The sequence below is a fragment of the Siniperca chuatsi genome, linkage group LG15 (assembly GCF_020085105.1).
Source record: "Siniperca chuatsi isolate FFG_IHB_CAS linkage group LG15, ASM2008510v1, whole genome shotgun sequence".
Classification (NCBI taxonomy): Eukaryota; Metazoa; Chordata; class Actinopteri; order Centrarchiformes; family Sinipercidae; genus Siniperca; species Siniperca chuatsi.
This window is the reverse complement of record NC_058056.1, coordinates 10,988,761-11,016,601: the sequence shown is the minus strand read 5'-3', so window position 1 is coordinate 11,016,601 and position 27,841 is coordinate 10,988,761. Positions and strand designations below refer to the sequence as shown.

Genomic DNA, 27,841 nt, shown 5'->3' with positions numbered 1-27,841 from the left:
AAATGTCTGCGTTAGATACTATTAAATAATAGCTGTATTCTTGTTCATTTTGTTCATGCAGTGTGGGTGTAAAGCAGAATTTACAGCGGAGCTCTTCAGTCAGAAGAAGGCAGCTCTCTTCAAGCCGTGTAAAATCCTTGTTTTTCACATGGATGCTTTAAGGTTGCATTGATAGAAGAAACATCATGAGCGTAAATAATGACGCTATGATTTGGTATTCAAGGACTACATCAACCAATACTGCTTTTTGTTGTAATGTAAATATATGCAGTACATCATCATCATTGAATTGTCGCCCTCTCTTGGCTATGACGCATCATTACACCAACAATGAACTGCTTTTCAAGGGTAACGTAAAATCCCGCCTACTTCCATTTGATTAGTCGATGTTTCCATTCTCACAAGCTAATTGGATACTTGGACGTCAATTAATGACGAATGCGGACATGTAAGAGAGGAAAACGACACTGGTGAGAAACGTGGGTAAACTCTTGTGTATTTTCAGCATTGTGTGCTCATTGTGTTGTTTGTAGTTCGTTCTCACTCTTATGTCGGTTTTCATAAGCTAATATTAAGTGTTCCGTCTAAATTCAGGGTCTTTTACCCCTTGCTCTGCTAAAGGCATTTGGACTAAAGGCTAACGTTAGCTGCAAATGCTAAGAACTGTGTCAGAGTGTCACATCTCAGTGTAATGTCAACAAGAGTTTAAAGTGAATTGTTCAGTTTTAAATGGCTGGATTGCATGTCCCTGTCATTTCGACTTGCTGCTGATATATTTTTATTGTTAATGTATTTTTCAGCTAATTTGACTTAAGTGTAATAGTGCACAAATCGGAATTATGCTAATTTTTTTACTTCTAATTACACAGACTGATACCAGCAGTTAAAATGTAAAAAATCTCATATCTGTACGTGTTTTCAAAATGTGTTTTCAGAATAGTTCTCCTGTGTGTTGTGCCTTATTATTGGTCATTTAGTTTTATTCGGTTTATAACACCACTAGATGGTGCACGAGATCGTATTATAAGACACACACAGTCCGTTTTCAAGCACTAACATCTCAGTTTAAGGCTAGACATTGGAAATCAATCCCATTACCTGATAAAGAAGTACATGGAATTGATAACAATTTGCCAGAATAGACAGGAAGTCATATATTAATACTGTCTGTTCTGCATACTGTGTGTTTACAATATTTGTGGGAAAACATTAATTTATACCCTTTTTTTATTTAAAGGTTAAAATAAAGCCCACTCAATCACTTTGCAGAATCACGATTGTAAAAGGACATACTAAAATAACAAAATACTCAACTGTAACATTATCTTTCAGTGTCTGCAATTCTGAAGGTCACTCCTGACTTAACATAGCTTTCATAACAACTTTAGATTAAGTTACCATTACTGACAGGTTATTATTACCATTGATGATGATACATGTTGCCCTTTTCAGTATTTTTAGACATTTATGCCTCTCAACTTCTGAATGGCTTTGCTGCTGAGGAAGCTGATCAATCATAGTTTCTCACACCGTTTGCGTGTTTGTCACAGTGTTCACCTGAATGATGGCTGCCTCAGGGAAACTGGCGTCTTTCCGTCTGCCTCCCTTGCCTACTGTAGGTGAGCTTATCAAGCTGTACAACCTGCGAGCTGAGAAACAGCTGTCCCAGAACTTTCTGTTGGACTTGAGGCTCACAGGTTAGTCTGCCTCCCTCTCTCTTTCTATTTCTTTCGCTCTATCTGCAGTGCACCAATACCTGCTGGCTCCTGTTCTTTGTTACTATGTCTACATTGAAGGCACACTGGTGTGTTCTTTTCAGTGCACTTGATTGCACAGCTCCACATAGCCTTGTTTCAAGGCATTGCAACCGACAGGCTTTTCTGTATGGGTGAGGTTGAGTAGATCTCCTGCTAATGTGAATGGACCGAGTCAGTTGTTTGCAGCCCTTGCAGAGCTTGAGCCTTAATATAATTATCAGTGATGCAGTGCAGGTCTGATCTGCTCTCTTGTCCTTGGACAAGGTGACTGTTAGATTAATGCATCTCATCGTCATCACACACAGGCAAACAGGTATTGCAACATCACACAATATTAATCTCAATTTAGATACCAGAGACTCTGATGAAGACATTTGATTGGAGAGTGTGGCGTAATTTATATGATGCATGAATTGAACAAAGTTAGTACGTAATTCACAGATTGTATGCAAAAATATTAATTAAACACAGACACACACACACACACACACAATATTGAGTTGGTCATCCATCTCCATCTTTGCAGACAAAATAGTGCGTCAGGCAGGCAGTTTGAGGGATGCCCATGTGTGCGAGGTGGGTCCTGGTCCCGGGGGTCTCACCCGCTCCATCCTCAATTCCGGGGCGGCGGACCTGCTTGTGGTGGAGAAAGATACGCGCTTCATCCCAGGGCTGAAGGTAAACTGAGCAGCCACAATGATACTGGCTTATGCACAATGTTATCAAGGTCATTGAATACCTTCTTCTTCATCAGTTGCATGAGACCAGTTACTCTATTTTCAACTGCAGAATCGTTAGCCACCTGCAGAGTGACTGATGATTATTTAGTTTTTCTGAACACCTTTTCATTTTTCTCATGTCATATCACATCCATTTCCACAGCTGTTGTCTGAGGCAGCACCAGGGAGGCTGAGGATTGTCCACGGTGACATACTCACCTACAGAATGGACCGAGGATTCCCAGTAAATATCTCCAAGCCATGGGAGGAAGGTGAGCATATGAAACTATGAAAGCTGTTACGGTGGTCACGTGTAGTAAATCCATGGAGCTTAAAAGGTGTATGCGTGGCTCCACAGATCCACCAAAACTTCACATCATAGGGAATCTCCCATTCAATGTCTCAACCCACCTCATCATTAAGTGGCTGGAGGACATAGCCAACAGAACAGGGCCCTTCGTCTACGGACGCACCCGACTCACACTCACTTTCCAGAAAGAGGTCGCAGAGGTGGGTGAACACTGCTGCATGTCTGTTTTCAAGGCGTAAAATTTGTCAGAGTAGGATTTAATGATATTTGCTTTATTTTTTTTCTTTTATTAACCCCTAAAAACATAATTAGGATACGCTTAAATACTATTTTTTGTTCCAGTTTTTGTGTGGGTTTTTTTTTTTGTAATATGTTTATCAGGCATGTTTGGTTACTACTAAAAGCAACATTATATGAGCTCAACAATTAACCTGGTCTTGCTGAATATGTATCACTAATTTTTAGTAGTTGTCCTCTCCGTCCAGAGGTTGACAGCCAGCACAAGCAGCAAACAGAGGAGCCGTCTGTCCATTATGGCTCAGTATCTCTGCACAGTCCGCAACTGCTTCACCATCCCAGGACGGGCCTTCGTCCCTAAACCAGAGGTGGGATTTAACTTTGATAATACTTAATATCTCACAATTTAATACTATCATGTCAAATTAAAATAAACAATCAGGCAGTGTGTTAAAAGTGTATTTGTCAAAAAAGAAATAGTTCATAATTTTGTTCCGGGGACCACTTTTATAAACCAGACAATCAGACTGGGTTTCTGTTCGACATGTGGGCGACCATTTGAATTTTATTTAATGCTGACTTTTGTAGTGTACTGACAAGAGCTATGCTATTACTGTCTATTCCAGATCTTCCTCTTCCCTCTTGCTTGCCCACATATTCAAATCCACGCATGTACACCCTCTGGTGATGCTTTAATAGGATTTCAACTTTCAGAACACATTCAGCATAATTATGCTAAAGTTTAGTGTTGATTTCAACCTTAAGCACCAGTACTGAAATAGTGGCTGTCAGGACAAGGCAGATGGGACACATTACTATTCTTATTCAGTTCTTACCCTACTATAGGATAACAGTGGGATCTCCTCACATCTCCTAATTTCTGCTCCTCATCTGGTCCCATGTTCCCGTCAGAGTCCCTCATCATGTCACCATCACTCATCCCTCCATCACTCTTCTTGCTTTAAGGCTTCATTAGGACTGTGTTGAATCAGTGTTGTCTTTGGACCCTTTCTAGGTTGTAATGATGCCTGGTGGGTATTGGAGATGTGGCACGATCACACTGCGCTTTGTAATGAGGGCCTAGTTCTTTTTTGGGACCAAGTTCTCTCTCTGCGTCTTTCAGCCCATGTGCGTGTATCAGTGCCGAAAGAAAGGCGTTCACTCTTACGTAACATGAGAATGCAAGGGTTTTTGGGGTTTTTTTTCCCACGGTAAGGATTTATAGTAGGACTAGGGGGCGCATAAAAAAATAAATGTACTGCTTTAAAATTTGAAATATCAGTGTTGGCTAATAGACAGCTCTGCTGAGAGTCTTTCGGAAGACTCAGGAGTTCTCTTACATCTTTGTACAAATGAAACCATGTTTTTCTTTTCCTGAATTAAAGGATAGGTGTTAGGTTGATGTCAGAGATGGGCTGTTGGTCCCTTGAAGATGTTTTGGCTCTTTAGGAGACCCACTATTGGTAAATATTTAATCTCCTGTGTGGAGTAAAATGCAGCAGAGTGAATGGGACCAGTGCTGATTGTTCATTCTCTTAGAAGAGATGGCTCCCAATGATTATTTAATCAAACTCTGCTGCCTTTCTGTGCTTTTTTTGTGTCTTATTTTTGTGTGTATGTCAAACTGTAGCTTAATGGATTTCATCATGCTTGTCTGTGCTGTAAATGTGTACACATGTGCGGTGCATGCATGCGTGTTCACATGCATGCATGTGTGTTCACATGCATGCATGTATGGTCTGGTATGTATAAATGTGAACAGAGTGGACTCAAACTGCATGCGCATGCATGCACTGCAGATGAATCATCGCCTCCCACATGCCTACGCAGGCCAATCTATCCCCACTAAATGTTTTAATGGGCACTTGGTCGAACTGATATCATTAGGAGAGATGATGGCTGTTTGATGAGCAGGCCTCTTGCAGCTGGTGTCCTATAAAAGATCAGAGAGCACATAGAGTATATTAATGTTATGTTACTCTCTGCATTGTGCTGGCCCCTTTTTACTAGTATGTCATGTAGTATAATTCATAAAAAACTCTATGGCTCTGCATTGTTTACTGGTGCACACCAGAGTAATTACACAGAATTGCATGAACGATAAAAATGTCCTGCCTGATTTACGGGACAACATCAAAGGCTGGCAGGAGGAGGGATTGAGGTTGTGACACACAGAAATATTACTTGACTTCTAGCTAAAGTAGTGGTTTGTCTATAAAACTGAACTATATATTGTCAAGTTCTAATGGATACTGTCTTGGGTGTTGATACACTGCTTACAGTGTAGTGCTCAAGTGAAAAAGCAGAGCACCTTTTTAGAAATGATAATGGCTAAATACCCTCATTTGTGGGTAGAAGTTAATTAGAACGGGGGAGTAAAGCTTCCAAATATAAGTCTCTCCCTCTCTTTCTGTCCGTCTCTCTCGGTTATTGCAACATGTGCGTGCTTTTTCAGGGAGTGTGTGTGACTGTGCCTCATACCAATAGCCAATAAATCGGCTCAGTGGTCTAATTGTTGGTATTATCATGTTCCCACTGAAGCTTTGGGATCACTGATTGTGTTAATGAAGAGGGATTTGTTCAAATTGAAGCACAACTGGGCCTTCTTTTGTCTGTTTTCGCCATGTCTTTGTCATGTCTGAACCCGAGGCTCTCTGTTCTGCTGCAAGTGAGTTAGTCATGGCTATCCTGGAACAGGTCCACTCAGTCATCTATTGATAAGATATTTCTGAACATTTCTGTGGAAACAAAATGTCACTGGTTGGTCAGTGGTTTTAGATTTCCTCTCCCCACATCACCAATTACAACTCTCCTACACTACAGCAGATAAAATGCACAGCAGTGGGTGCTATACTATGCATATGGCAATTAGTGGAGTGTGAAAAACATCTGAAGTTGTTTAATGCTGTGTAATCAAACAAACAGCAAGTCACAAAGAGCCACAGAAAAATAAATGTAATTACTGAACCTTTCCAAATAACTGTGATGAGAAAATAGCTTCAGTTAAAAGTGGTGGGGGGGGGGTTGGCCGGTTGATTTAAACCTATAGGAGCTGGCCAGTGCAGGCTAAAGGGATAATGAGAAGGGAAATGTTGAATCCATTTTACATTAGCAGCTGCTGGGGCTCATGTTGACGTGGGTAGATAGGCTCTTATCCTCGCTGTTTAATCTGTCTGTCTTGTTCTTCTCGCCCCCGGACTGCACCTCTCTTGTGTCACATTGAGTGACTGAGACTATCCTTGAAGGTTCCTGAGAGCGGCGATTGGCTGCTGTGATGGTGTTCCCCCAGGCTCAGAGTGCCCTAGGTCTGTCCTGCTGCAGATCACACCTGCCTCCCTTTCCTTATTAGTCACTCTCCTCCTGTTAATTCTCATATAGACAGACAGATTGAGTGCTCTTTAAATTGCTTCTGTCATTCACAGCTATACATATCCAAAAGATCTCTTTAAGGAAGTAAACTGAGAATAGGAAGTGCTTTTCTGCTGTTGCATTATCATTATACACATTTCAAATTTGTATTCTGGTCAGGGGTCAAGGAGTTTTAGAGTGCATGCTGCCATCAAGCATCTGCATCTTCAACACGGACCTCCAGTCACCCAGTTCCATCAGTTCTCATCTCTCCTCCTCTGCCTCTCTGCTTCCTTGGCAGAATGTGATTAAAATCAACTTCTGTCCATCACAGGCAGATCTATAAGTTGTGCAATAGATGCTCCATCACGAGCAACCTGCTGTCTCTTCTGTAGAGCTCCTACAGAGATCCACATCTTGCTAACAACTGTGTTATTCATTAGAAAAAGTGAGGAAGAAAGGAAGCATTGAGAAGGCGGTAGTAGAAGATGGAAATATTAAATGATAGAAGTGGGGGAAAAAACAGTAAAAGAAAATGAGTTAGAGAAAAAATGGGAACGAGGAAAAATAGAATAACTCGGTGGGGGAAGACAATAAAAATAAAAGATGGATGGAGAGGAAACATTGGGAACTGGCTAAAACTACAGTGAAATAAAATAATAAAGCTGGGGATTGATTCTAAGAGGATGGAAAGGAAATTATACTGTATGGGGTCTGGATGTGATGTGTTGAATAAAACAAGCTGGAAAAGGATGTAAAAACAGCAAAGCTTCTTCCACGCGATTACAGAGCGCTAAAAGACAGATTCATGACAGAGATCGATCTGAAAGGAGAGCGAGGCGTACCCCCAGCAGATGGTTGTCTGGGCCAGTCGTCAGCCTGCTCTGAGTAATGGCTGCATCAGCCATCACCCACCAACTCACTGAGCCTCACAGGAGGAGAGCCCTACAGATGTTCGCCTTGCACTCAGTCGTCGACCAGGAGCACAGGCCAGATGAGCAGAGCCTAAATTAAATTTGTTGATGCCGCATTGAACATCCATAATGGCTGTCAGGTGTCAGGGAGAGTTTGGACTTGTGCAGTAAAAATCCAGCTGATATGTACAGTACACCTTTGCATTCAAAAAGTGATATTTTTAATGTCTTGGGGGTTTTTTTCTATGGCTAAGCTGTCAGCAGCTGTTTCAAGTATCAAAGTAATAATGTCCTTTTGAATTCAGAGGGTGTTTCAGTGTTGAGTGTGACCCACCTCAGTCCCTTGTAATCTAGTGGCAGGCTCTGTGATGGATATCTTCTCTGTGACCTGAAGGTGCCCAGCTCTCACCTCAACAGTAAGAGTGAGAATAAACTCAGTGGGGCTGCTCTGCTTTCTCACCTCCCACCACACATTCCACCGGCACACAATTCATCCAGGCCTATTCCTCCCTCGCAAACGGGGTCAAGCACGATATCAAGAGTATTGGGGAAAGTTATTTCAATGACTCGCGCCAGCGCGGTAAACGCCTGAAGGCTTGGTCTCAATGCATCACAGACCCAAGGTAAAGAAAAGTTAAAAATACCTGCCTCCTCCTCCTCTCTCCTTAAACAAAATGCCGAGGTTGGCTTATGAACCTCTCCAGAGATCTATTGCTCCTCCTAACAAGAAACTGTGCTGGGTTCGCTCAGAGTCAGCGCTCAGAGTTTAGCAAATTCAGCTCTGTTTAGTTAGTGAGCACGCTGAGAGAATATGCAGGTATTTTGAGGAATAATGCTAAAAACCCTGGCTATGTCCCAAGGAAAGAAGGTCAGCTCCAAATAAGTAAATCACTAGTGGTGCTATGATACACTGATAACTGATGAAGTCGGTGAAAAAAAGCCTCACCACAATGGGAGGCATCAATCTATAAGCTATTAACTTGAAGGGTTATTTGAACGCTCTAATTTAAACGTCATGCACTGTGATTTCATGACTTAATTTTCGGCTTTTTAAAGGGACTGAAGGTGTATATTGGGTTTAGTGGATGTGTTCATCAGGTTTTGTAAAAAAGGATAGTCGAATTAGTTTTGTAAAAAAAAAAAAAAAAATATATAGTTTGATTGTTTCAGCTAAAACTGACAATTGTATCAACCTTTCTGTGCATGTGTGACAGGATCCCCCTGCCTTAACTTTTTATTGTTTTTCTGTGCTCTCACTAATACATTGTAGTCTTCTGTAATACAATACACTAATCTCTACAGTGATCGTTTTCATCAGGATATATAGATTGCAGAAAAACTGATGTGTCCACACCTTTTTAACCATTTAGCCTCCCTCACCTTCAGCTTACCGAATCCTCCGAGCCACGTGCCCCGCCCCGTGCTCCAAGCTGAAATATTAAAGGGCCTCCTTTGAACTGTCAGAGTGTATTGTTTTCCTACAAGCGCTCCTTTTGTCATCTCCACAGCTTTTACTGCCTTTCTCAGCAGTTAACTGCTCGGCCAAGGTCGTTGCTATTATTCCCCAGCCTCACTGGGAGCAAAGAAGAGCAGCTCCAACAAAGGAAGGTCATTCTCCCTCAGCGTTGATGGCCGCATTATATCTCCAATATGAACCTTCATGAGCATAACGGCTGTCCAAAACAAAGAGCCGCACATTAAGTATGGTGACATACTAGAGCGATTTGGGTGCTCACTGTATTTTGAGCAATGTGCTGATCGCTAATAGAGTTTTGGTGAGCGATGGCGTGACACCTTAACATGCTCTGATATCTGTCTCGCTCTTCGTGTCTGCCAGCATGAATGGTGGAGTGCATTAACCGCTCTTTGTGTGCTGTCATCGCCTCATTGTCTTCCACATTTCTTTTTCCGTAGTTGATCTTTGGAAAAGGTTATTTGCCAGTCAAGAAGGTCAATAAAAAAAAATCTGTGAATTTTGACATGGCGGGGAAGTTCAAAGAAAAACCTGGCGCATGATTAACTCCTGCCTCAAATTGACAAGCGCTCACCTCCCCTCGTCTAAGCTTGCAATCCCGATCTGTCATAGCGGCAACTCGGGGTGAAAGCCTTTGATGGAAAATGTAGGTTAAATACACAGAGGAGCAGATCTTATTAGCGTTTCCCCACGAGAGGAGTAGTTATTTGATCTGCACTCTTGTTGCATAACCAAGGAGAGAGAGAGGGAGAGAGAGAGAGAGGGAGAGGGAGAGAGAGAGGGGGAGAGAGAGAGATTTGAATAATCCATGTTTGTTTCAGGAATTTTCACTCAGTCGGTATCAACAAGGCTCCAATCAGCTGTAATGAGAGCCAAGATTCTGGAAACGATATAATAAGCCCTCCATCTGCAGTGTATAGGCTATATGACATGGATATTAAAGTTGAAGAACATATTATACAGTATTCTGATTTTAAATAAGCTCTGCTCAGGGCTAAAGACATCTTCATGCAGCAAGTTGTGGTTTTTGCATTTATGTTTAGTTTTTTTTACATCTTGTTTATTGTTAGGTTCTTGTGGAACCAGAAAAACTTGTTGAAAATTTAAGATTGTCTTTCTTATAGATCACTTCTCTTGTTGATGCATTTGCATGTGTCCAGTTGCTTAATTTCATGGATTAAAGCCTAACCGATACAAGCGTGCTGATATCACTATTTGAGAGTTTAAAATCTCTGAATAACAATATATCAGCCGATATTTTACATAAACAAATAACATTAACAGACAGTCACAATTTTTCATAACTAAATAAAATTATTCCTATCAAAACTAAGAACAGTACTGAGCGGAACATTTTACAGCTGAAAATAAGCTCAGTAGGGCTGCAACTACGCCCATACACAGGATCTGGAATGCTTGTTGCAGATACATCTGTGTAGATTCATGCTAGGGATAAATTGCAGATGTCATGTAGTTGGCCCTCATGTGAATGTCTTTCATACACAACCTCTTACTGTATGTGTATCTTTCATTTGTGGTCATCATTAATGATTATCAGCAGCTGCTCTACGTGTTGACAGTAAACTCATGAGTCTGTGTCAGATACACCGGATAACTGAGATAACTGCCATTCCACTAACTTCCCAGAGGTGTTGTTATTATCTCATTCATCTATTATTTTTCTTAGTAATGTTTTATGGATCCATATTTTAATTGGACTGATACTGCTGTATTCCTGGGTGCCGCGTATGAGCAGCCTGCCTGCCTACACTCAGCACAGCCTGTACTATCCATCAATCTGGAGATTTGGCAGGAAGATGAATGCTATCCCTTATCAGCCACACACATAAAAGCACACAACAGACTACATACAGTAGGCATGTTGCTTTCACAAAATAGTTTTATTGGTAAAAAATAGAACTACTTGCACAAGCACATTGAGACAACTGTATCAGAACTTGTGAACTGTTCTTCATCACAAATATGCTCTGGCAAAGTAAGAAGTGCTAAAGCATCCACAAAAATAAGCTGCAATTATCAAAATGATAACTCAATGTCTTGGTACAGTATATGCAGAAGAGTTGTAACTCTTTAGACTTTTAGGACCTAGTCACTTTACACTCTGGCCATGTATATGCTAATGAAATTGCGTGCTGATGATCAAGCGGCACAGCCACAAAAAGAGAAATCTCTAGCTCCTGTTTCCCTGCTGAATCCTATCATCATATCCCTTTTTTCCCCAGAGTGCCAGTTGTGTTATGTATTTGTACTGGTCCAGGGAGCTTGGAATGCTCAGCCATTTGAAACAAACTGCTGTCAAGTAAAGTAACACAAGCAAAAGTGCACTGAGTAGTCTTCTTATAAAGAAGATATGGTGTGAACATGAGATATTGTATTTTATATTGAAACAATCTGACAGAGTCCTGATCCCTCAGTAAAAACAAACACCTTAAAAGCCTAAATACTTGTGTACAGTTGTCACAGACTTACAGTGAACCAGAATTCCTGAAACAAATACTTTCTTTTTTTTTCATTTAGAAAATACCACACTCATGTCTTTCCAATGAAAGACTCATTCCCAGGGAAGTCTTGCTGTGCTTTGGGAAAGGAGAAATAAAGAGGATTTAAAATAACCCTCAAAAGCTGCACTGGGCTGTACACAAGTATCTAGTTGACTTGAGACTAAGTCTGGCAGAACAAATCACAAATCCATAAAACATTTGCTAATGTATAATTCATGTACAAACAACACAATAAAAAAATTAACAGAAAGAACTCCAGATAGTATTAAAACGTGTCATCATGAGACAATTTGGCACATTCTCGAAAACACATAACGTGTCAGTATTAGTTGATGACATGGCACATTCTTTACTTTGTTTATTGCATTGGTTATGGTGCCTGGGCAGTGAGTTATTGTCAGGAGGCCAGTTCTGTCAGCTATAGTCTGTGCTGGGCAAGATGGCTAAGTCGGGGTGGGGTAGAAACCTGGCCCTACAGGTCTGCCAGGGCCGGCAGTGGTGCCCACAGAGATGCCCATGGCGTGCCGGCAGCAGCCTGCAGGTGGCGAGCTGGGCTTAGCCATCTGCTCTCCCCCAGGAAGCTGCATGTTTATGAGAGAGAAGGAGAGAATGTGCAGTTCTATACATCACTGCCAAGGCCTGTCTCAAGCACGAAAACAATATCCTTCCTTCAGCAAAAAAGTAGACACACTCTGGAACATGACTGTGTGAAAGCTTAACAGTGCTACTGACATATAAGTAGGTGGGAGTTTTGTTTATGTGTGCGTGTGTGTGTTGGGCGGCCATGCTTTCAACATGCATCAGCTTTCTCTTGTCAGCGATCACATCCATGTGACATGTGACACAAGCAGGACAGAGGGAGTTGGGGGGGGGGACTGACAGGTAGGGAAAAGTGGAATGTTGACATAGTCAAGTGGCTGCAATTTAAGACACGGAGACCGTCTGCAGGTGCAGACTGGTAGCATATGCGCACTGCTGACGCACTTGGAAAACAAGTCACATATGGAGAATGACTCAAACCTTTTTTAGCTGCCTGCCACACAGCTACCCAGTCGACCATGACTCGCGAAGCCTCTCCTTTTCTACTTTTTTTGCCTCTCTGCCATTAAACATCTGTTCATCCCTTTGAGACTACTTGCATGGCATAGACACCATAGCAAAGAAGAGCATTTTCCAAAACCTCTGACCACGTAACAGGGATGCTGCCTCGTGCCACTGGCTAATAAAGGGGATTAGTGAAAGTAGTGTGAGCCGAAGCACTGATTTAAAGCTTACGGAGCCATGGCTAGAAAAAAAGATGTCCCCCTAAACAACTTCAAATCACTGACTGACATGCACATACCCCCAGACAATAAAGATATTTGAATGCCAAATTCTGTTTGGCAGTGTGGAGGAGGATGACAGGAGTGAAAAGCACATGCAAAAAGCCGGCGTGTCTGAGTGTTTACTGTGTACACAAAGACACACAAGAGCATGAGTAAGTGTGTGGGTGTGCGTGTCTGAGGGCGTGCAGGAATGGGTAGATGGATTTGGATGGGTAGCTGCTACTTACAGGCAATATGTTTTTGTCTGGATGGAAATAGAAAAACAGCATATCAGATAGTCCACTCTGCTGAAGGATTGAATCTGTTTCTATTAATTTCTCTCCATCTCTCTCATATTTCCACCTGCAGAGAGAGAAGCAGGCAACTGTTAGTCTTCATTTTCTGTCTCAAATCCAGCCCAGCAGCCCACATCTACTCCTCCTGACAGTCCTCTTTGAACAGTTACAGCAGGGTAATGTTTCTACAGCTTTTCAGGCACAGGCATTGTGTGGCTATGTCTCAGTCTTCTACCAGGCATTCCGCTGTATTAATACACAGACAGGCTCCACACAGCATGCTTTGGAGGCAAAATATCAACATCATTCTAGTAGCTAACAAAAATATTACCATTTTATTTCAATCAATTCCACGTAGCATTCTAGTGGATAAGTATACGAAAAACTACAATGGCTTGCTATGAAAGGGTTTCCACCTAATGCTCTCAGGCGTTATATTGCCTATTTTGTCAACTGGGAGGTTACCAAACGATTGTAAATAGCAGCTAAATGATTGCTTTTTTTCTTTCAATTCAAACCTTTGGCGAGGGGAAAAAAAAATCTACACGGAAGCCTTCCTTATTTGCTTAATCCATTCCTCGGGGAACTCTTTCCGTGATTTACTGATGAAGGATGTCTGCATTTGGTTATCGGCTTCCTTCGGTGCTGCAGCACCATATCCTGGCTCCTTACACATTCACACTGTTTGTTCCAAGGCGCTGCTTAGGGAATACCTCCACTGCTTGTGCTTGCAAAACAGAAAAAGGGAGAAGAGCAAGATAGAGGAGAAGGGAAAATGAATTCAAAGTTGTTGCCCTCCTTTCTCATTTTTTCTCCACCTTCATCTGGAGTTGAGCCTAGTGTGTAGCATAAGCCTTGATGGTTTGCCCTCAGGCTCATCTCCCTTTAGCCGTAGCGTACACAGCGCTGCTTTATTACACGTAGTCCTGCAGGCTGTAGCCAGTCTTATTGTCTAATGGGGAGAGAGAGCAGTACTGGTGCTGGAGCTCCTGCTGCTGCTGGAGCAGCTGTTGCTGTTGCTGCTGCTGGAGCAGCAGTTTGTCAGGGGGAGGGAGCAGGACCAGGTCCTGGGGGCCATGCCTCTTCCCCGAGCAGGACATACAGAAGATGGACCCCCCCATGAAGAGGAATCCTGCCGAAACAAAGGCCACGTACACAGCACCCCCAGGCTCAAACTTATTGCTCTCGGGCACACTGGAGTCCAGGAAGTTGGTGATGACCTCGTTGGTAAACCAGGAAGCAGGCACCAGACACAGAAAGCCTGCAGCGACAAAGCAGCCACCGCTGGCAATTGCAGCGTGCCGCTTGGAGCGCCGTCCTCCTCCCCAACGTGTGCATTTTAGTCCCAGGGATGCAAGGCAAAGGCCCATGGCAGCCAGTACGCAGCAGAGCACCATAGTGGTGCGGGCAGTCTGCAAGTACGCAGGTAGTGAAAGCACCGAATACTTAAGTGTGCAACTGAACATGCCTGTGCTGTACCATGTGCAGTCCATCCACAGACCCTGCATCTGGGAAATCGCTGTGATGATGTTGGAGCCCACATCTGCGCTGACCTTCCAGTTGGGCAGCAGAGTGGCCACCATGGCACCCATGATGCCCAACAGCGCTAGGACAAATCCAAATATCTGCATGCCCGTGGATGCCATGCTCCTTTTCAAGTTGATGCTGCTGCCGCCGCCTCAGCCCTTGTCCTCGCCAGGCAGCATTCACCCAGCACCAGCCAGGCTCGTCGACCCCACTGCCCAGCTGCCTCTCTCCCCTCCCTTGGTGGTGTACCAGCTGCCAGTCAAATCCCCAGTTCCTCAGCTCTGCGGCTTCACTGGACTGGAGGAGAGAGATGGAAATGAAAAATTGGACTGAGTGGGTCCCCTCGTACTCCCTCCTTCTTTCTCCCCTCAGTCACCTCACACAAGCACAGACTTTACTGGCTGGAAACAAAGGGCAGCATGAAGCACGAGCGATAAGAGCTGGCTCTGGCTGACTATACAGTAGGTAAGCAAAACACTGGGGGTTGTTGTGCATGTATGCATTTTCTATGTGCTGCCTTTTCCTTCTCCTTACCGGAGCCCCATAGAGCTGTTATTGGAGAGGGAGAAATGAGTTTGGTATTTGCAATGCTCAATAGCTATGTGGACTTAAAGCTGCAGCGCCCTCACCCCACTCATATACTGTATATTCTATCACTTTGATTTCAGTGCTGTTTACCTAATAAACGGAGCCTACCGCTTTAGCAGTTACACAACGTTATCTTCAGGTAAAATACCAGTTTATTCAATTTAGTCAGCCTCTAGAATCAAACTTTGTGAATGTACCAGTTCTTTTTTTTATTACTATTTTGTCGGACTTCATAGCCGGCGCATGGTGGTGTTTCTCATCTAAATAAATAGGACGTTCCAGCTTTAAATTAATAATCTCGAAGCTCAGCCAAATTGTTTGCTGTTGTTTTATGATCCAAGGAGGGGGAAAAAGCGATGTTGAAATAATCCCTTACCCCGGCTGGTGCAGAGCTGGCGCTGACGCGTCACGCTGTTCGCAATGATTCCTGTAAACACACAGAGTCACACACTGAAAGCCAGTAGGCAGATGAGGGGGCGAGGAGGAGAATTCAGCCCGGACCACGGATCCATTCAAGCCATCCATTTCCTTAGCAACAGTGTATCAGAGGGCATCCCAGCTCTATAGACCACACAGGCTTGGCCGCAGCCTGGGAGAAATAACCGTAGCGCTCTGGCTGTGTCTCTCTCTCTCTCTTTCTCTCTCTAGCTCTCTCTCTCTAGCTTTCTCTCTCTCTCCTTTGCCGGTTTGTGTGTGCGCGCCTGTGTGTGTGTGTGTGTGTGCTGGAGAATAGCAGTCTCTGCCTCACAACAACTTTATGAACGGCTAAACCCCATTGTACTGCTCCCGACTGCTACTGTACTACCGTCACCTCCTCTTTTCATAACAACCAACGGTCGAACCGTTACTCAAACAGTCGCGTTTTGGTAACGGATTAGTTACTCCTTCCTTTCTACATCTTTTCAGAAATACTGAACTGTTACGTTTAATTAATTAGCTACTTGTTTCTTATTGTCTCAATCTGAATAACGTCATTGACCATATCAAATCCTAATTATTCCACCGGGAATAATCAAATTATCACCGGAAAAGCAGTTTAGTGAGAGTTATGCTAGCTAAAGAATTAATTAGCATTAGGTTAATTAACTAGTTAGCTAGGTTAGCAGCCATGTCTAAAAGCACTTCTTTAAGCTATAAGAGTAATTTCACCCAAATTACAAAAACATTTTCACATCCTAGACTACCTGTAGAGGTGTCTATGCAGAAAGCTTTGGTTTTATTTGCTTATAGGGTTTGCGATGTCTGTCATTTCTGCCGCCACCCCAGTGGAGGTGAATGTAATTTGTAGGCTACAAATTTCAGTGGAAATGTGTCTCCCCAGAAACAGTCCCAACTGTGCGGAATAATCAGACTTCTCTGAGTTTTTATCAGAACTACTTTCCCCCAAAGAAAAAGTCCCTATGACAACTGTTTATGACATATTATTGCAGGGTGGCATAGTTAAAAATTTGTATTTGATTTCTTTCTTTATTGTTAACTATCTGTTACTAAACCGCTCTTGTTAGTGATTAAGCTAAAAAGTTGTTATTGTTAATTATACAGTTTCTACAGTAGGCTACATAGTAAAGACAGTTTAGTATATTTAGGCTACCTGTGAAAATCTGGAGATTTGAATTTTGTGAAAATAACAGTAATAATGTAATGTATTACAGAATTTAATGTCCTTCTTCCCATCATGTCAAAAAAATTAACTAAATTCAAAGAATGGCAACATTTGTCACCTAATATGAATGCATGGAGTTTTGCAGAATGGTATTTGTTGCTCAAACAGGTAATAGTTGGCTGTCATTTGTCTCTTCAGACTTTACTCTGGATGGAGAAAACTCCTCTTGCTGTGTAATGTAAACTAACAAATTAAAATTAAATCCATCCCATTCTTGCATTAAGCTGCTCAGTAATCATAATGCTGCTGTTGTTAAAAGATAAGAAATGGCCAAGATGCAAAATCTAGATAAGATTTCCAAACATAGCCCCACTACACAACTGGGAAGGGTAATTCAATTAAGACAGAAGAAAAATCTGCTATCGTTATGACCAGATGAGTTGGTCAGACTTGTTTTATAAGAAGCTTTGTTTGTTTATGTGTTGGTCCAGAGGCCAGAGGAGCATGTGTACCCCACCCACCATGCCAAAACTGACCCTCCCTGGGGCACCATCTTCATCAGGCATCAGTCAGCAGGAGCCTAAAACTCGCAGCTGCTACCCCGTCTTTGCCTGTCTTTCCTCTCCTCTCTGTAGAGGGCATACAACAAGGGTGGGAGTGGCTAGGACAGCCTTTATTCATGAATGACAAAGAGGACAAAATGAGAGAGGGAAAAAAATCAGACAGGACTAACAGGCCTGATAGCCTTGGAAACGCATATGTTGCTATTATTTTGCTGCATTGGCAAATCAGCAAAAACAAGGCAGCTATGGGAAATTATTTTGCCTATAAACGACCAGGCATTGACCACAGTGATGTGTTGCCATTACGTGTAGATAGGTTGATAGCAATTGATTTGTTTAGCTATTGATCTGTTTGTTTAATATGGCCCAGGGCTTTCTCCAGCCACCATTGTTTTGCCCTTAAACTACCCTTAAGAGACCCTTTCCTAAAATGAGATCTGGCCAGCATGCAGAGATGGTGCACACCACATTACCTCCAGTGTGATGATGGTGTCGACCTTCAACACTACATTCTCAGAACTCCTTGCAGGATACCACTGCAGCAGGAAGAGAAATTTTCCAGTTTTCTACAGACACACTACAGTATGACATGTGTGTGTGATTGGTCTTCTTGTAACCGATGAGATCCTAAGTGCTGATGCTGGTGTAAGATAAATAAATAAATAGATTATGGAGGGAGTGGATAAAAGCAGAGAAAAAGATGGAAGGAGAGAAGAGCAAAAAGCAGTTAACATACACCCGGTGAGTGCAGATGTGTGACGCTGTGATGTGTGAAGATATTGCGGGCTATTATAAGCGTGGTCCCCTTTATTTTATCACCTCACAGCAGAGCTCTCTGGCCTTTCTGCAGCATAGCTCTGAGGCACAGCCGGACTAGCCACACTCCCTTTTGCCCACATGAGGGGCTTTTATCGTTCAATTTGCATTTTCCTCTTTTATGTCCTCCCTTGCGTAATTGGTTTTTGTGCTCATCGTCTTGCAAAGCCGGTTTGTTCACAGCAGAGATGCAAGGTGTCGTGTGATAGCTGTGATGTCGCTGTCAGTGCAATCTTGTTGTGGAGCAAGGCCCGGACCCAGTTTCACCATACATAATATGTGTAAACCTGTCCGAGGCAAAACATTTGTGACATGTTGCAAAAATTACCGGCATTGGCTTGATTAATGAGTCTCTTCAGCTTACTCCATTAATACTCCCAAGTGTACAATCTGGAATGGCATTTATGACTTAATATCCCATCAAAATTATTTTCCCCATGTTGTCCTCAATCTCTGTTCCGCTGGTCCAGTAAATTTCCCATTTTTGGGCAAAGTTCAAGCTTTTCTATGACAAAAGCATCTCTCCAAGGAGCTGATCTTGTCAAAGAGTAGGACTACAATCTTGAATGTCCTGTGTACGTGCATAGGCGATTTTATGGGAAGTACACTGGGCTGCCTGCACAGGAAGCCAAAGCCCTTCCTCCCTAAACCCTTCAAGCAACATCAGCCTAGTATATTTCGCGGCATTGATTGCTGCCTTTTCCTCTCTGAGAGGCTGTCTCCCTCCACTGTCTCCCTCCATCTTCTCAAGGTATTGTCATGATTAATGCAGCTCTTCCTCCTTTGGTTGCAGGATCTCTGTGAGCTTTTCTCTCTTGTAGTCTCTGGCTGTATGTAGCTTTCTTCCATCCCCCCGCTCTTTCTCAGAACCTGCCATTATGTAAGTGTGTAAGTGTTGGTGGTTCAGGTAGCACATTGGCTGGTGCCCCAGGGTCTCTGCCACCTCAACTTGGTTACGCTTAGAGGGACATGACAAATTACTGCTCACACGCCATTGGGCAAGAACTGACCAAGAAAGAGGCATCGGAGGTGGAAAAGGGGGAAGGGGAGCTGGAGAATCACAGGGCAGAGCTGGAGCAATAGTTCTCTGCTGAGCTTTGGGAAGGTCAAACGCATGAAATATGGTAACACACAAATATGTTAATATGGATGTGGGACTATTGTACTCAAGTGGGTCAGAAAAGGTCTTGAGTTGACAAAAGCAGGCGTGTGACTTTTAGATAGAGATCTCTCATATTTTGCCCTTTTCGAATGCTCTACCAGGGGAATCAGCAATATAAGACCTTTTTACAGTAGAAATGAAAGGTGTTGGTTTATCAGATTATTTAGTATACCATACATAAGGGGAGAAGCAGGTTCAAAGTCTATGTAAATGTCTTCGTTACACAAAGCTCTGATCAAATTAGCCCGATTGAGAGTCAAAGCATTTTCATGAGCTTGAGTAGAGGCCAAATTAGTGGTAATGATTCACTTGTTTTTCCTTGCTAAATATGATGGTTTGCTCAAGCCTACTAGAACTGATTACCGTCAAAGCATTTCCAGTCTCTGTCTGCTTTGTATGTATGATCCTTACTGCCACCCATGTAAGGAAAAGGGGAGAGGGGTGAGAGATATTAAGGTTGTCAGATCGGGTCAATAAGGCTACCCCAGTTCAGAATCTCCCAGCAGATGCAAAGTATTGTAGGGGTTTCGGGGGGAGGGCTGGGGGTGAGGGCATGTTCATAGCACCTCAGTGTAGGACCCAGGTGACGGCGCATGATTTAAGGTGGAGTTTCCTTGCATGTTGAGGTTATCAGGGGAAGGATTAATGGCAGGGAGCAGGATATATTCCTGTGGTGCTACCTAGTGAAACCATGTAGCAAGGCCATACATACATCATAGCAGCAAAGTGACTTGGACAAGCGGATAGCTGAAATGCTGCTGCCTGTATAGGCCCAATATCGACTTTCCCCCTTGCTCCTCTCTTAAATCATGAAGTGCGGAATATAAATGGCCTTATTATTCCAGTAGAGAGTGTAATTAAAGGCATTCCTTTTTTATTGCTTCTTCCTAGCAGATGGTGGTCTGATCTTCCAACACCAAAGCACTGATAGAAGCGTTTCGCAATCCAGATATAAATTCCTGACCAAAATCCTTACATGTTGATGTGACAGGTGGAGGAATTGATTCTCATAATACGAGCCTCTGTTCTAAACCAAATGATGCACCCACAGCTCTCAATGCCCTTGGCAACACCTGCCACATGGCCTTTGTATTTAAAATGCATCTGAACTAAAATGGGTTAGTGTATTAATAACTCTTATCAAGAAGAAGCCAAGGCCATTACTGACACTACAAATAAACCACAAAGTCATCATTCACTGTTACTGTGTTAAACATGATAAAAATCGACATTAAATTTACAGTACATGCACTTACAGCTTCATCTCATAACATCCTTCCTTTCTTCCTCCATGTCGAACAATCTAATGCTGAGTCCAGGAGTTTGAAGCCTTCTCTGCACTATTATTGCACCTAGCCTTCAGGGCTGTTGAGACAAACAGTCTCCAACAGCGCCGTCCCATTAAACGCCACTGCAGCAGGAAGCTCAGCAGCAGCCAGGCATCTCTGGACTACACAGGGATCTATAGATCTGATAAGAGATAGCGCTGCGGTTTTACAAGTGCTCCTGAGCGCTACCTGAGTTGTTGAATCTAAACAGCTCATTAGAAATCCTCTGCGCGTCCTTGGACCACTTGAGTTTTCCTCCCCTAATTATCGACGCCAGCCCCTAGTCCAGGAAAACAAAAGGCAGCTGTGAATGAGAGTGAGTCACACAATCCAGAAATACAAGCTTCGAGGATGCACGAGGAGCTCCGCAGGGCATATAGTCTCAGCTGAATTAGATGTCCTTTTTATTTTACCTCTGTGTATGTGTTTGTATGAGTAAGAGGGGGAAGCATGTCTGTGGGTATGTGTTTTTTGCATGCTTGACTTGCCTTTAAATGTTAAGTTAGCATGCTGTGTAACATTCCCATTCAAGCACTTCATGCTTCCGTCCTTTACAACTTTTGTCTCCTCATTTACATACCTGCATGTACAGTATGCAACATCTGTCTTCTCTGATGTATGTCTTCACAGCTTGTATGTCCTTCATTTAAACCCTATTCCACTTTCAGATCTCAAATTATTTTCCATTCAGATGGACATGTGAGCTACTTATTTAATTTATTATTTACTAGTTAATTTTTTTCTTGCTATATAAAGAGTCTTGAAAAGCACTCAAAGCCAAAAAGCACTTAAGGACATTTTTATTTTTTTTTTATTTTATTACATTTTTATTCAATCAGGCAGTCTCATTGAGATTGAGATCTTTTCCAAGAGAGACCTGAGAACAAGAACATTCAAAAGAACACAAACAAAAACAGAATAAACACAACTACACAATAAATAAGGTAATTAATTAAAACAGTTACAAGAATCATTGAAAACTTTTAGATGATAAAGCTTTAAAATCTCCAAGGGAAATGTAAGAGGGCAGTTTGCAGTTCATTCCATTTAAAAGGTGCATAGTACCTGAAACCAGTTCTGTCAACATTAGTGCGTACATGAGGGATATCTAAGGTTAGGTAGTTACTGGATCGTGTACTGTAGTTACTCATTTTAAACGAGAGAAGAGAAGTGAGGTAGTTTGGAAGCTTCAACAGTAGAGCTTTATAGATGAATAACATGAGATGGCTATTTCTTCTTGACTGTAAGGAAGTCCATCCAGCCGTGTGATACAGAGAACAATGATGAGTGCGAAATTTGTAATTTGTGATAAAGCGTAAAGCACTGTGATACACAGGCTTTAACTGCTGAAGTGTTTATGAGGCAGCATGACAATAAAGAACATCTCCATAGTCAAGGACAGACATGAAGGTTGACTGCACAATAGTTTTACGGTTGGAAGAAGACAGTTATCCTATAATTCTGTACAAGAAACCTAGTTTGACTTTTAAGTTTTAAGTAGATCCCTGTGGCAACCCATTTCTGATTGTAAGATGGCTTGACTGAGTACCATCAGCAACAACAGTCCGAGTTATCTTTTCTATTCCTATAGAGTGTAGTTTGTGGAGTAGGATTTTGTGATCAACTGTATCAAATACTTTAGAGAGGTCAATGAATTGAACCGCCAACCTGTTCCACCCCTCTTCAATCACCATAATGCATAAATGGTTAAAATAGTTAGCTAAAAGTCATGAATAGACAGTTGAAATAGTTAAATAGCTAAAAATAAATAAATGGTGAAATATAATGGTGCTAGTATACCAGCTGTAAAGCTCAGCGTAGTTTTTTTTTTTTTCTCAGAAGGAGTTGAAAGCAGGTATAAGAGAAGTAGTCATAGCACCTGTATCCAACGAGTCTCCCATAAAGCAGGACATGAGCTCTGTGGCTGGCTAACGTACCCATCACTAGATCCATATATGTTCATGCTCCATTTGTTTCACGCTCAGTGGAAAGGGTAGAGTCGGATAGACAAAGACAGTGGGATGAAGAGAAAAATGCTACAGTGAGTCCGGCTTATAGGCAGTAAGAAACTCAGTATTGATGCAGTGACAGGAAAAGAGACAGGAAAGAAAGAGAGGCTCAGTTTCTATGGTCCGTCGCACAGGTGTTACTGTGGCAACTGGAACCGGCTCGCCAGCCAGCCATGCTGCGTCATCTTATTTTCTGCCTTTCCTCTTTTCTTTTATCCCAGTGTGTTGATCCCTCTACCTCTCTCTCCCTCTCTTTGTCCAGCTTTGTATCTCTCGCCATTTGTCAGGCAACCTTTCTCTCCAGCATTTTACTCCACATTTTGCATTCTCCTATCTCGTACCTGCTCTATCTCGTACCTGCTCTTTCTCACCACTTTTTGTCTCCATTTGTGTGTGTGTGTGTGTGTCTAGGTGGATGTGGGAGTAGTTCACTTCACCCCTCTGGTTCAGCCCCAGATCCAGCAGCCCTTCAAGGTGGTGGAGAAAGTCACCAGGAACGTTTTCCAGTTCCGCAGGAAGCACTGCCATAAAGGAGTAGAGTAAGCACAATTAAACAACCTGATGTAGCTTGTAAAGCATCTATCTCTCTCTTTTTTACTTTTAATCTTGTCTCATCCTCATCTATCATTCTCTCTCTACATTTTTCATTCTCTGTTTTCTGACAGCAGCATCTTCGTCTTGACATTAATTAGAATGGTTTTTGATTTGATTTGCTTTTCGTTGTCAAGCACCCCACTCTGACAAAGACACAACTTTCGAGGCTTTCTGTAACTAGTAACAAGTCTGAACATCAGAGCACACTCAGAGCTCTGTTCTAAACCACTAGCTACAAACCCACACGCCCACATGCATGTGCACGCTGCCCACCACCCCCATGCCTGTTAGGAAAGTGTAAGTAGGCCCGGATAACAAAAGAACACTGGCTGTGCGAAAGAGAGCAGCAATTATGAGTCATTGAGGTGGCTTAGGAAGACGAGGCAGCATATTTTATGTAACTGCCGTGGGTTGGCGGCAGTGGCACCAAATTGGAGAGGAGGCACCAGCGCTGAAGCGCCTAAAAAGCATCTGTACTGTGGAGTGTGTGGAATTGGCTATAGCTCACCAAACTGCAGAGAAAGAATACAGGAGAACATCTTAGGCAGGGAAATGTCTTTTAAAAATAAAAGGCTACTTCTCTGTTTTGAATATTCTGAGAGAGAACTTTTCAGGATGAGAGTCAGCAAAATAAATGAAAATTGGACATTAAAATTGTAGCGGCCTTATGGTAGAGAAGTTTATGTCTGTGTGAGGTTTGTGTCAGTATCTACATCCCTTGACTATGGAGCATGGCAGTGGAACAAATTAACAATTCATGAGCAGTTGTAACTCTTTGTGTGATTTCAATTAACTTCACAGATTTGAAATAATTGCTGAGGGATAATTTCTTTCTGTTTGAACTTTACATGCCATTAAACTTGCATGATCATTAAGATATCAAAGCGACCTGAGTGTAGGAAATCTGTGCTTATCATGTACTGTATCATTTCTTCACTACCCCCCCCCCAGAAAGTTGTTCCCTGAGGCGTGTCGTGTTGAGCTGACACAGGAGATGATGCAGAAGGCAGATGTGGACCCCACTCTACGCCCAACAGAACTCACCATACCCCAGATCAGGGCTTTAGCAGATGCCTACGCTCATCTCTGCACTCATGAACCCAGTCTCCTCAGCTATGAGTTCAGAGAGGAGCTCAGACTGAAGCACCTTGCCAGGCAAAGAAACAAACCAATGGACACATTTATAGGCACGCCAACCGGCGCACCTCCACAACCCTGCTGAAAAAAAAAAAGGCACGGAAACCAAGAGAAGCCCACTAATAGCCTCTGTTAGCACAGGGAAACAACAGACTGCTCTTAGCCTTGACATTTCCACCTGGCATATGCATGCATTTTTAAAATGTTTTTTCCCTGCACCCAGGGAGCAATAGGGAACGTGGTATAAATGAAATCCTGGGTCACAGACAAGAACCACAAGGCATATAAAGATCCTGGGTGGGTTGGATCGGCTCCAAGACCTTGTTCCAGGATGGGACAACTCTAAGCAGAGTTATGCGTTTTTGGGAGAATAAAGAAAGTATGCTAGTTACACACAGTAGCTCTTTAAGAGTATCTCTTTATGTCCCAATTCTTCCTTCAGATCCAACTTGCATAACAGCTTGTCCTGTGGGACCTGAAAGAAATGTCAGTGTTTTCAGGGTGATTTAGAAAATGGGAACATGGCAGCACCATATCCAGGCCATTTTTTCCTTCCACTGTGTACTGTATTGCTTACTCACTTGGGAGATGGAGCTTAAAGGGAGGAGGAAAGTGGTGGGAATTTGTCTGCTCCAGAAAGTCTTATTGTATTAAAGGAAGATAAACCCACTGTTAATGCCTATATTTAAAACTAAATAAATAAATAAAACATGATAGGCAAATGATCCAAATTAATCAATTTAATCAATCAATCTAACCAGTGACTTATGATGTTTTTGGGGTTTTTTTTAATGTCAGTGGAGGCACTGATGTCATACACATTTGTTACACTTCTTGTACAAAATACAGCATTTATGATATGTATGCTAAATACATCCAACCTTGTTGTTGTTATTGAAGGTTTTATGTCAATAAAAGTGGTGTTACAAGTTTTATATTTTCCTCTTTGAATGCTAGAACAGATTATCACCAACAGAACATGGCAGGGCTGGTGCCTGCCAGTGTGGCAGATGGTATGCTAAGGTTGACTTGCCATAGGGAGAATGCATTCAGTTTTGATGATTGGTGGGTGTTAATCTCCAACCACAATCAGGATTTCATCAGATCTACATGGCAGATAGGTATGCCATGTTGGCAGCTGCGATGCTATGTGTTATCCACATCACTCCTGTTCTGAGGGCTTTACACTGGCTTTCTATCTGTCAAAGAATTGATTTCAAAATACTACTGTTAGTTTATTAAGCACCGAATGGTTTAGGTACATTTCTGATCTTCTGCTACGTTATGAACCATCCAGACCTCTCACGTCATCTGGGACAGGTCTGCTTTCTGTCCCCAGAGTCAAAACTAAACATGGAGGAGTAGCATTCAGTTTTTATGCACCATATATATGGAACAAACTCCCAGAAAACTGCAGGTCTGCTGCAACTCTGTTCTTTTAAACCAAGGCTGAAGACTTTTATTAAATCAAATAATGATTAATTTCTATTTAACTAAGTTAAATAGAAAATATTTTTTTTTAAATGTCGTTTTATATTGCCCTATGTTGCTTTTATGTAAAGCACTTTGGAATGCCTTGTTGTTGAAATGTGCTATACAAATAAAATTGCCTTGCCTTGCCTTATCCAGATAGCTCAGTGACCACAAAGAAACATGTGGTTTTGTGTTTATGATAAGCTTTTATTTTGGAAGATTACTGCATGTGTAGGAAGAGATTGGAGGGTGAGAACTGACGTCACGCTCAAGGGGAAGGTAATTAGCCACTGATGAGTTACACCTGCGCATCCGTTATGACAGGGTGATGTTTGTTTGTACAATATCTTTATGTCTTTAAGCCTTATCAACCACATCTGACCTCCAAATAACACTTCAGCTGCTTACCGTATTTCATTTTAAAGCCAGAAGAGGCCTAGCTACCCAAGTGTGCGTGATACCGAGTCCAGTCCTGCAGCTACAGGTGAGTCAAAACGGTACATCCTCACGTCAAATGTCAACGTCAGATTCGTTGTTTTAGCTGAGTCCGAGGAGCCTAATCTTGTGTTTTTAAGATTAACTTCCCCCTCCCACAAATTAAAACGACTTATGAAAGTGTGTTAATATTAGTACCCCATATATAGTTTCTATAACGCGAGTACATGAAATACTGTTTTCAAAATGGGAGAGCTATTCAGATGCTTATTTGAAAGTAGAGTGTAGTATCAATACTACAACGTGAACAATACAGTTAAAAGTACAAGTCCTGCATTCAACATTTTACAAAAGTAAAAGTACATTTGAATCAGTAATTAAGTAAATATATGCATTATTTATGTATATTTAAAAAATTGATTATCGATGAGTCATGTTTATAAGATGTGTTTTGTATAAACCAGCTGTATAGTTTTGTTTAAAATATGAATATGCAAAGTAACTTTTAAAATAAGTGTAGTGAAGTAAAAAGTATACTATGCCCCTCTGAAATATAGTGTTGGTACAATGTACTGTTGCGTTTTTACCAATGGTTTTTACACGTGTTAACACATTGGTTGTAGCAGGCTGTGTAGTCTGACAACTGGGATGCTGAGATGTGTCCAGACAAAGCGGTGGTAGGTTAGAGGGGATTGGAGGACTTTTTTTATTTTGACATTTTCAATCATTCCCAAACAAAATGCGTGTTAATTGTTCTGGCAAAAAAAGTAGCATAAATCAAGAATGACCCTCAGCCCACCACCCTTATGGTTTTCAAACCATTAAACTGACACAGTTGTCTGTCATTGCATGGTAACCTGATAAATCACACCAGATCTGAACCGAACCAAACACTATCCTTCTAGTCAGGTGACAGTGTAGCTGTTATCCAGCCACCATCATGACAGATTCACTCTGATGATTTGTCAAAGATTGTGAAATGCAGTGACTCTAAAGTAGTAAAAGAGCACAAGATGCTTCCCCCGTTACTCTGCCAACATTACCTGTCCGCACATATTTAGATGCTTCATCATCATGCTTAGCTGTCTGCTAGTCCTCCACACCTGTTTACCATATCATGAAATAATCCTGTGTCGCTCAATGTGAAACTTTTTAAATTCTATTACATATAGCTTTCCTTGTGTAGCCCAGTGGAGTGCATCAAAGTGAACAGGTGGGTGCGTTGGCAGCAGGTTGTAAAAAGTGTCCCAAGGAACCAATTCACTGTTTTCGCATTGCTTTTGAGTTTTTCCAAATATTTTTTTTTTTATGCTTTAAAGTGAGACCTTAAGTGAAAACTTTTTTGAAAAATTAAATATCACATTCTTCATCTTTCAAATAAAAAGTTGAATTTACAAGCAATAAATCACACAGGTTTTAGGTAATTTTATACACATTAACAAACTTTAACTACATGTTGCGGTTTAGCTGACATTACTGAGTCAGTACTCTGATTTTATGACTCTTTTTTTGCTTGTGCTACTAGCATGAAACATTGTCACATAATTGTCTCTCATGGCCAAAGTGGCTGTTGTACAGCAAATGTTACATAGGCTCGCTTTAAGCACCATAATTTAATTCCATTCACCTACTATTTGGGTAGTGCCAAAATGTCAGCAGATGTCTTATAATAAAACTGAAACTATCTAGCCATGCAGATAGTACAAGGGCTAAGTGGGAAAACTA

At 42.0% G+C, this 27,841-nt stretch overlaps 2 protein-coding genes across 5 annotated transcripts; one reads left to right on the top strand and one right to left on the bottom strand.

Annotated features, from left to right (window-relative positions):
• The first annotated feature begins 359 nt into the window (after positions 1-359).
• Positions 360-25,143, top strand: tfb1m (transcription factor B1, mitochondrial). Of its 3 annotated transcripts, none has more exons than XM_044168017.1 (8): positions 360-479; positions 1,551-1,697; positions 2,284-2,435; positions 2,640-2,748; positions 2,835-2,986; positions 3,272-3,391; positions 22,889-23,016; positions 24,023-25,143. In XM_044168017.1, exons 2-8 carry the CDS (start codon positions 1,562-1,564, stop codon positions 24,291-24,293), a joined length of 1,068 nt encoding a protein of 355 aa, XP_044023952.1. In that variant the 5' UTR covers positions 360-479; positions 1,551-1,561; the 3' UTR covers positions 24,294-25,143. The 3 variants fall into 3 exon arrangements, with proteins under 3 accessions (XP_044023952.1, XP_044023954.1, XP_044023953.1); XM_044168018.1 differs by having other exon boundaries at positions 452-470; XM_044168019.1 differs by lacking the exons at positions 22,889-23,016; positions 24,023-25,143 and adding an exon at positions 12,955-13,207.
• LOC122862471 (claudin-20) lies at positions 10,642-16,070 on the bottom strand. Of its 2 annotated transcripts, none has more exons than XR_006374707.1 (2): positions 15,373-16,070; positions 10,642-12,948 (listed from the first exon to the last, which is right to left on the bottom strand). XR_006374707.1 is itself a non-coding variant. In XM_044168021.1 (2 exons), exon 2 carries the CDS (start codon positions 14,525-14,527, stop codon positions 13,796-13,798), a length of 732 nt encoding a protein of 243 aa, XP_044023956.1. In that variant the 5' UTR covers positions 14,528-14,705; positions 15,373-15,612; the 3' UTR covers positions 13,792-13,795. The 2 variants fall into 2 exon arrangements, 1 of the variants encoding a protein (XP_044023956.1); XM_044168021.1 differs by lacking the exon at positions 10,642-12,948 and adding an exon at positions 13,792-14,705 and having other exon boundaries at positions 15,373-15,612.
• Positions 25,144-27,841: the final 2,698 nt, after the last annotated feature.

Excerpts from the sequence above, each read along its gene's own strand:
- tfb1m (XM_044168017.1), top strand. The coding sequence starts at position 1,562 with ATGATGGCTGCCTCAGGGAAACTGGCGTCTTTCCGTCTGCCTCCCTTG. Across the intron at positions 2,987-3,271 it reads TCCAGAAAGAGGTCGCAGAG|AGGTTGACAGCCAGCACAAG; the intron begins GTGGGTGAACAC and ends CTCTCCGTCCAG. Across the intron at positions 23,017-24,022 it reads CACTGCCATAAAGGAGTAGA|AAAGTTGTTCCCTGAGGCGT; the intron begins GTAAGCACAATT and ends CCCCCCCCCCAG.
- LOC122862471 (XM_044168021.1), bottom strand. The coding sequence starts at position 14,527 with ATGGCATCCACGGGCATGCAGATATTTGGATTTGTCCTAGCGCTGTTG.